This window comes from Canis lupus, chromosome 10, assembly GCF_011100685.1.
Source record: "Canis lupus familiaris isolate Mischka breed German Shepherd chromosome 10, alternate assembly UU_Cfam_GSD_1.0, whole genome shotgun sequence".
Classification (NCBI taxonomy): domain Eukaryota; kingdom Metazoa; phylum Chordata; class Mammalia; order Carnivora; family Canidae; genus Canis; species Canis lupus.
In genome coordinates, this window is record NC_049231.1 from 69,084,137 (window position 1) to 69,093,179 (window position 9,043).

Below are 9,043 nucleotides of genomic sequence, written 5' to 3' on the forward strand. Positions count from 1 at the left end.
GGCCACGGAAAGGCGAGGTCGAGTATGTTCTGGAAGGCTGTGGCCTCTGGGAGACGACAGAAGGGAAGGGCCCCCCGCTGCCCCGGGAAGGGGCTGCCTCCACTTGGCTGTAGTTCGAGGAGAATTCCTTTCCCTTCCAGAAACAACTGCGTAACCAGCACGGCTTCTCTGGAACTGGAAGCTTCCTGGCCATGACGGTTAACCTGCTGCGCCCCGAGTGGGCTCCCGACAGGTGCCGCTGCCCGGGGCCCCCGGCGTGTTCAGGCCCACGGCCAAGCACCTGGCGTGGGGCTGTCACGACAAATGTCAAATGGGTGTGAGCCGAGCTCAGAAAATAGGCAGTGAAGGCCAAGAACCTGGGCAAGAATGTGGGCGCTGGGGGCCGTCGCGGTGGGCGTCGGGCGGGAAGCCAGCTGCGCCCTGAGGGTCGGCCGGGCTGGGCTGAACGGGGGGCCTCGCGGGTGTCAGTGGGGCCTGGTCGTGGGCCGGCCGTGAGGGGGGAAGCCCGAAGGAGGACGTGGTGGAAGGGCCCCGGAACAAAACATCCCCTTCTGCTCAGAGAGAAGGAGGAAAGTAAAAGTCTGTCCGAGGGGAAGCTCCGAGAGGCCCCCGATCTGAGGGATGAGCGTGACCCAGGCCGGCCTGTTTGCTGCACACAGAGGGAGTTCCCACCCACCCAGCTCGACACCGCAGGGTGTGGGGTAAAGTGAGGCCTGGGTGTGCGAGCCATGAGATAAAGTGCGATAAGGGCTTGCACTTGGCTCAGCGTCCAGCTCTGCGGGCAGGGCAGGCCTATTTGCTCAGGCGCTGGTGTGCCCCACACTGATCCCAGGGCAGGGACCACACCATCTCCTGGGATCCTTGGTGGGTAACACCTCTCTGGCTGGCTCCAAAAATCAGAATAAGTACACACGTGCATTTTTTGTTCTCTTGAGTTTGAGTATCAACTTTATGCAATTCTAATTTTTTAAAATATTTATTTCTTTATTTTGAGAGAAAGTGTGTGTGTGTGTGTGTGTGTGTGAGAGAGAGAGAGAGAGAGAGCAGGGGGAGGGGAAGAGAGAGGAGAGGCTCTCCAGCAGGCTCCCTGCTGATGGTGGAGACCTACGTGGGGTTCAATCTCGGGACCCTGAGATCACGACCTCAGCCGAAACCAAGGGTTGGATGCACAACCGAATGAGCCACCCAAGTGCCCCTAAATTCTTTTTTTTTTTTTTCCAAATTCTTATTTTTAAAATAGGTATATTGGGCATCATGTGTGTGCCAATATATTCTAGGTTCTATGGAGGTGACAAAAAAATTAATGTGGCCTGTCTTCCTCCCACGGGAGGATAAGAAATATACAAAACAGGTGGGAGGAAACAAGAGACTTGCTCACCTTCCTTAGGACTTTCGGCCTTAAATGAGACAAGAGTTAAGGTTAGGATTGATCCCCTTGCCCCCCGCCCAACCCTGGCACATTTATAAATACTGCACAACGTACAGAGGAAGAAGTTCTGATTTTTGGAGCCAGTGAAATAATATTGTATAAACGATGAATTTCTTCTCTTTCACCCATAGGAAATCTAAAGCCTAGAGGGTAAGAGATTCATAGAAAGAAGGAAACAGAACAGAATCTAGGTCTCCTGGCCCCTCGTTCCAACCAGCAGCTCCCCAAATGGATTTTTCACATCCAGGATGCAGCCTCAAAAGCAGCACAATTGTTGTTTCCCTAAGGAAGCTGCCTGCCCACCCCCCCATCCCCCCACCCCCCGCCAAGGGTGTTGATAGTTCTGAGAAAAATAAATCGATAAAAAAGAAAAAAAAAAAAAAAACAAGGTTCTATGGTCAGTTAGGTTTAGGGGAATCCGGATGAAACCACACGGCATAGATTACTCCCTGCCAATGTCTTAGCACAGTTGATACGTGAATGTGAATTGTCCATCTCTAAGAGTGGCATTTTTGGACTCTGAACTCGATCGATCGATCGATATCATGGAGTACCTTCCACACCAGCACTTCACACTGAAAAAAATGTCAACCTTGAATCTTTGGTAAGGTATGACATGCAAAAAGCGAGTTAGACTCTACCCACATACTGAAGTGACTACCCGTGGCTGGGCCTAAAGGCACCAAGCTGTCCCCTCTTTGACTTTGCAGTGATGTGACAATCCCTGAGGCAGATGAAGACCTGTGCCCCCCACCCCGGGGCTTATTGAGCTTTTGCAGCTAAAGAATACATTTGCATGACATTGGTGGACACGTTAAAAACATGAACAAAATCTGACCAGGTCTGTATTAATCCAATTACCTTTTCAAAGAGGTGGTGCTAGTGAATCATCAAGCTTTACAATCACGTAACCCCATCGTAACCCCAATCCACACGTGAAAGGACAATCATGAGCTCAGAAAGGGTTCCAAGGAGGAAACCTGTAAATCAGTGATGGATGAAATATAACATTCCTCTTGGACAATTGGCTTTACTAGATTCAGTGCATAGGAGAAAGTAGGAAAAAAAATAAAACTTTAATTCAACTCCAAGACTGTTTTGAGCATTTACTTGTCAGCCCAAGTGACCGTTTCTACTCTCTGCTTCTGCTGAAAACATTTTTTTTTCTTATTTTGACATAATTTCTGAAAATTATGTTATCTGGAAGTGAATAAAAGGACAGAGATTGCTTTTATAGCTCCGGGAAGAAAACAAAGAAAGTCCCCCCTGAGAGATGGGGAGGGTGTGTTGGAAGCAGTAGTATTTAAGTTGGGCCTTGACAAATGTATAACAGTTTCCTAATTAAAGGAAGGCAAGAGGGTCCCACCCCAAGATGGGATGACAACGTGTGTAAACCACAGAGGCATGAAACATCCCGAATATTCCAGTTATTGCAGGAACTACTGGTGTAGCTGGAATATAGGGATATAAGAGTGATACAGCTGGGGAGGCTTTGGAAACCTTCTTATAAAGGACCCTCTGTGCCATTCCAATGAGTTTAAAGCTCATCCCGCAGGCTGCCAGTGAACATCTCTAAGCACAGTTGGGTTGTGTTTGTATATATATGTACTTCAGGAAGCTCACCTTAGGAAAAATGTGCTGGAATATGGCAGATGGGTCACCAGAGTGATCCATCACATGATTATTATTAAAGTTCTGGTGAAAGAAGCTATGGGCAAGACCAGAGTTGAGAGGCCATTCTGAGACAAGATGGAGCGTGCTTTAGGAAGGGCCTGGATGTGGTGGCGAGAAGACACTGCTGAAATGGGTCCCAGGTTTTCTCTCTATGTACTATGCATGGTTCAAGGTACCCCCGGGAGAGCTCAACAGTACAGCAAAGGATATGGGTGTGCTGGGAGGCACTAACAGAACGTGTTTAGCCTAAGCTAAGTCATCGAGGTGGGTTCAGGAAAGGTACGAAGAGGAAACCATTCCCACGTCCTTACAGGAGCTGCTATCTGCAGGGCCCCAGCATGTCCACAGTTTCTCATCTACAGTCTTGTTTGATTTTAGGGATTATTCTTCTTGTGACTCTGAGTGACATCAATACTTAAAATACCCACACCCACAGCCTCAGTTGGACCAGAAGTTATCATAGATCATATTGAGTTTGCTGTGATATCTTCAACTTCAACAGTGATGAGTCAGCTCGGCTCCATGTCGAGGTGCCTTGCCAACTAGCTAGATATTCCGCAAGCTTCCTGCTATGCTGGATCATGGCACTGATACGGAAAATGGAGAAAGATAAATCTTGGGCCCACCCTAGTCACACCTCTTTTAAGTAAAGCTGGTTAAGTACAAATATGAGAAGAGTTCTTGTCTGAGCTCATGCCGGCCTCCTCTTCTACTCCATTGCTCTGGTGAAGCCAAGATGAAGCTCACAGTGAGTAGACGATTCCTTTTGAATGTATTCTCTTATGATTAGAGACTGTTAACATTCTGAACTAAGGGGGGGGGGGTGCGGGAGTCTGTTTCTTAGGATAATCTCACCATCATGGAAATTTTGTTTTAAAAAAAATCTCCTTTCATGTCATTGAACCGTGGCGATTATAAGCATCTCAGCGGAGAATGGTAGCTATGCTGGCAGTAGAGAGCTGTCTGAGCATTGTATACCGTGCTAGCTAAATAAAATTACCTTCCTGGCCTTCTGATTCAGGGCTGGTCACAAAGCAGGCAGTCCTTTGGCCATAGAAAATGCCCAAACTTTCTCCACATTCTCGAATCCCCCTTTTGACCAAAATTCCTGAGCATGTTCAGGTAAGATGAGAAGCTTAGTACCCCAATTAAATGGGTGAGAGACCTACTGTCATGTTCTCTGCTGTGAACTGGATCTCCAAGTAAGAATGGCTTGCTGGAACCCTGACCACAGTCATTTATCCACAAAAACACCTGATGCGTGAAGCTAGAGCAGCTTCTCACCTGTGGCTCCAGATAAAAGGCTGAGAGTGTGGTAGGTAGAGCACAAAACTCCACCAAAGTAACTGGTGGTACTGTGTGTCGCAGGGGATAGAAATCTGATGAATGTTTTCATGCTTTAACATACTAAACACATATTCCAGCAGCCTCTGCCTCAGAGTGGAATTGCAATTGTAAAATGATTATCTAGAAATACGTTCTAATAGCAGCATGGTTTAAAAAAAAAAAAAGAAAAAAAGAAAAAAAAGGAACTCCAAACCCAGGTCAGAGACGGTGTCCCCTCAGAGTTCTGCTGTGAACAAGGGGTCGAATCTGATCCAATATAACCTTGGCCCCGTCATTTAACATCTGGAGCTCAATTCCCTCACATATGAAAGGATTGCCCTGAACTAGTAGATCTCTAAAATTCCCACCACCTCTCACTGTTTAGGAGCCTAATTTTTACCTCCTTCTTAAGCTATCAGGAGAAAAATTAAGCAAATAAAAGAATTACCTTGAATCTCCAGGGCAGATCTCAAACCATTTTGTCCCAGGCCAAGGAAATGAGAATAGGTACTCAGAATCGGGCATCTACAGAAAGCTCTGTGTTCTGGTAACTAAGGTCACGTACCCAATGACAAAGGACTAACCCAGGTACCCTGGGACAGTTACACACTTCGTCTGTGCCAGCCACACTCAACAGCCAGACCTCTCCACCCTCAGTCTCTTGGCAGCAGCAGCCAGTCTGCTTATTAATCCATTGCTTGGGGGGAAAAATTTTTTTAAGATAAAAAGAGTACTTTTCTAAATTAGGAAGTCCTTGGAGGAATGAAAGCATCCCAGATCAAATAAGAAAATCAAATCATTTTTGGACGTAATTCTCAGAACCTATATCCATGGATGCTATTCATTTTCAAATGTGTCCTTCAATATACTGATAGGACAGGGGTTTTTCATAAGAGCTACATTAACAATTCTAAAACTATAAACCATAATAACATGATTATTTCAAGTAATTGAACTATACCGTCTTGCATTATCATTGAAACTTTCTGTGACTGAAAAAAAAAATACAAGGTCAAAGAAGAAAAGACAGACCACTTAACAGAGGGGTTAAATTAGTAATTTTTGTAAGGTCGGGTTGAGAAAGAAGAGGACACTGTTTTCCAAGTGATAGTAGACCCGTGTTACTTACGATCTTCTAGATTGTCTTCGCTGGACTTCTTGGAGTCTTCCTGACCCCAGCCCTTGCTTCCTCCGTAAGTATTAAACTTTTTAAAGTGTATTGCCCAAATGCATTTGCAAAGAAATGTGGTATTAAATCACTGTCAATTTCTCATAAATTCCAGGAAATCAACATTGGCGGGAACAGCAACAGCGGTGCAAGTGGGCAACAGTCCGTGAGCGTCAACAATGAGCATAATGTGGCCAATGTGGACAATAACAACGGATGGGACTCTTGGAATGCCCTGTGGGACTACAACACTGTAGGTAGCCAACACGCAATGTCCATGCTCTACTAATATGATTTTTTTAAGATTTTATTTATTCATTCATGAGAGACACAGAGAGAGAGGCAGAGACACAGGCAGAGGGAGGAGCGGGACTCGATCCCAGGACCCCGGGGTCACAATTTGAGCCAAGGGCAGACGCTCAACCACTGAGCCACCCAAGTGCCCTGATAGTTCTTTTTTTTTATTAACAACCATAAAAATGTCTGCTAATCATAAAAGAATTAAAAATAAATGATTTCTGACTGCACATAATAAGCATGGAGTTGTAAGTCAGATTGCCTATTTTGGCCACCTGGTTTCACTCCCTAGATATAACCCTATCAATGTTTCCCACAATCAGCTAAAATTCAAACCATTCAACACTAATTAGAATCCACTATATCCAAGCGATTGTGGGGCTGTTAGGCAAATATGAACATCCTTTGGCCTTCCCTGCAGATACACCCTCAGTAACGAGGAGAGACCTGCACAAAATCACTGCGGCCTATCTCAGCCTATCTTCAATTTCCTTCTGAAAAGACAGAAATGGACATTTCACCTGTAATTCCAAAAAAAAAAACAAAACAAAACAACCAAAGGAAATATTGTCATTATTAATTGGTCAGAGAAGCAAAAACCAAAACCAAACAAAAACAACAGTTGGCCCAATCCCTGTCTTACCTGCCTCCTTGAAATGTTGCGAAGATCAAATGAGATCAAAATGTGATAGCAATTTCACGTTTATTTCAGCAAAACAGACATGTGGGGAGTGACTCCATGCTAGCACCTGAAGATGAAGCAACGAATTAGACTCTAGGTCTCTGCCCTCAAGAAGTTTGTAGTCCATCCTTAGAGATGTTAGCAATAGGTATGATTGCAGAACTGGGCCCGGTCGGGTGCTCTTAGCTGAGTTCATTACAATCTTGGAGTGTCCTTTCCCTCTGCTGCCCAGACTGATTTCTGGTAAGAAAAGCTCCTTGGGGAACCTACTTCCTACGCTCTACCATCTTCTTTAACAGGACCTTGCTGCAATCAGACTCTTTGGCAAGAAGAAATGCATTGTGCACAGAATGAACAAGAATGTCATGCCCTCTCTTCAGACTCTTGACACGCTGGTCAAGGAAAAGAAGGTACAAATAAAAGCCCTTTTTAATTTGGCTCGAGGGAGGCCTTAGGATTGCCAATAAATAATGAGGTCACAGTCAATTCCTCTTGACCACAGTACGTTGTAATGTGCACCACGAAAAGAGAAGAGGAACTGCTGATTGCCTGAGACAAGGAAGCTGCCACCACACTCCACGCTGTGGCTCACACCTTCCTTACTGCTGGGGATCAAAGCTCTGCTCGAGCCAGTGGGAGCTGTCTACACTTCTCCAAGTGCATTTCACCATGGAAATTGGGTTGGGGTTATTCGATTTAGAAATAAAAATAGAGGATACCCAGTTAAGTTTGAGTTTCAGATAAATGATGGGAAGATTATTTTAGCATAAAGTGTGCCCTAGGCGATATTTAGGACACACTTACACACATACACACACACAAAAAAATGATTTGTTTATCTAAAATTCAAATGTAACTGAGTGTCCTGTATTTTATCTGGCAACCCTAGTTGGGTGCGGAGAGAGAAGACCCATTGCTTTTTAAAATGTTTGTCTGAGTTCATATTTCTGTAACTGATAAATAGGCATCTTTCATCAACCAGGTAGAGAAAATAAACCCCATTCTCAGAAACTGGTTATTATACAGCTCAATCCAAGAAATACAAAATGACTGAATGAGGTCGAAGCTTCAGAATAAATTTAGCCTCAGACTTCTGCTTTCTATGAGAAGCTGAGGTTTCACATGGGCTAAATCTTTTGGGACACAGAAATTCTGAGATATACAGGGTTGATGCTGATTATGAAAAGACCTGTGGCCAAGCAATACCCCCTGCTGGCCTGGTATACCCAGTCCTCATTCAAAAAACCACTGGGCTGGACCTTCATTCTCTCTCTTCCTTTCCACCCTCAGCTTCAGGGAAAAGGACCAGAAGGACCACCTCCCAAGGGCCTGATGTACTCAGTTAACCCTGAAGAAGTCAAAGACCTAAACAAATTAGGAAAACCCATCGCTAACATGTGCAGGGGGATTCCAACATACATGGCCGAGGAGATTGAAGGTGAGTAAGCTGTTGGATGGTGTACACCAGGCTATTGCTGCCGGAGTCGTCAGACTATTCTCAGGCATGTCCACAGGAGATGCCAATTACTCAGCATTTGCTCTGTGCTTAAAGTGTGTTTAAATTAGTAGCTCTTGCCGGCAGTCTTACATGATAGGTTATTATTATTCTCACTTCCTGGATGAGGAAACTGAGGCACAGGAGAGGTCACAAGTCCCTTGTTTGGGTCAGTTCCAAGCGCTCTGGCTTTGGATTCTGTGCACTTCACCTTTGGGAAATCCTGCCTTTCAAGAGTGGATCGGGAGTCACTGCAAGAGATATTTAAAGGAATGCATGAATTGCTAAGGGACAAAGAGGATGCCAATAGAATTTACTGACTTTTTACAGCTCAATCATTTAATTTCTGCCTCTTCAAAGAACAACTTTCACAAAAACAGAGTATCCACCTACCTAATATAACAGCAGCTTTCTAGATGTCTGAGTTGATTGATTTAGTCTAGATAGTTGGCTAGACAGAGTGAGACAGACTGATCTTGAAATTAGTGCATAGCTAGTTTGGAAACTGTGTGACACTAAAAAAAAAAAGAATTTTTGAAAAGATATTAATACCAGTTTCTTCTTTTCTTTTTATCAGGAGCAAGCCTGTTCTTTACTTCAGGAAAGTGCTTCAGTGCTGATATATTATGGATTCTGAACATTTCCTACTGTAGCAGTACAGTGGAGTATTAAAAAACATTTTTGGGACACCTGGGGGCTCAGTGGTTGAGCGTCCACCTTTGGCTCCGGCCATGACCTCGGGGTCCTGGGATCGAGTCCCACATGGGGCTCCCTGCATGGAGCCTGCTTCTCCCTCTGCCTGTGTCTCTGCCTCTCTCTCTCTCTCTCTCTCTGTGTGTGTGTGTCTTTCATGAATAAATAAATAAAATCTTTTAAAAAATGCTTTTGAATTCAGTCATCAGAATATTCGATGCAAAAAAACATGGATTCTGATGGTTTTTATCATGTCATTCTGAAAGATTTTCTGCTAGT

General features: G+C 44.6%; 1 protein-coding gene across 1 annotated transcript; it reads left to right on the forward strand.

Annotated features, from left to right (window-relative positions):
- Window positions 1-3,744: 3,744 nt before the first annotated feature.
- On the forward strand, window positions 3,745-8,758 carry GKN1 (gastrokine 1). Its single transcript, XM_038549548.1, has 6 exons — window positions 3,745-3,851; window positions 5,569-5,622; window positions 5,713-5,850; window positions 6,876-6,986; window positions 7,867-8,014; window positions 8,649-8,758. The coding sequence occupies exons 1-6, from the start codon at window positions 3,840-3,842 to the stop codon at window positions 8,741-8,743; spliced, it is 558 nt and encodes a 185-aa protein (XP_038405476.1). The 5' UTR covers window positions 3,745-3,839; the 3' UTR covers window positions 8,744-8,758.
- The last annotated feature ends 285 nt before the right edge of the window (window positions 8,759-9,043 follow it).

What these genes read in the sequence shown, in the direction of transcription:
- GKN1 (XM_038549548.1), top strand. An exon ending in CCCCAGCCCTTGCTTCCTCC is followed by an intron (nt 5,623 to 5,712) that starts GTAAGTATTAAA and finishes CATAAATTCCAG; the next exon opens with GAAATCAACATTGGCGGGAA. An exon ending in CATGGCCGAGGAGATTGAAG is followed by an intron (nt 8,015 to 8,648) that starts GTGAGTAAGCTG and finishes TCTTTTTATCAG; the next exon opens with GAGCAAGCCTGTTCTTTACT.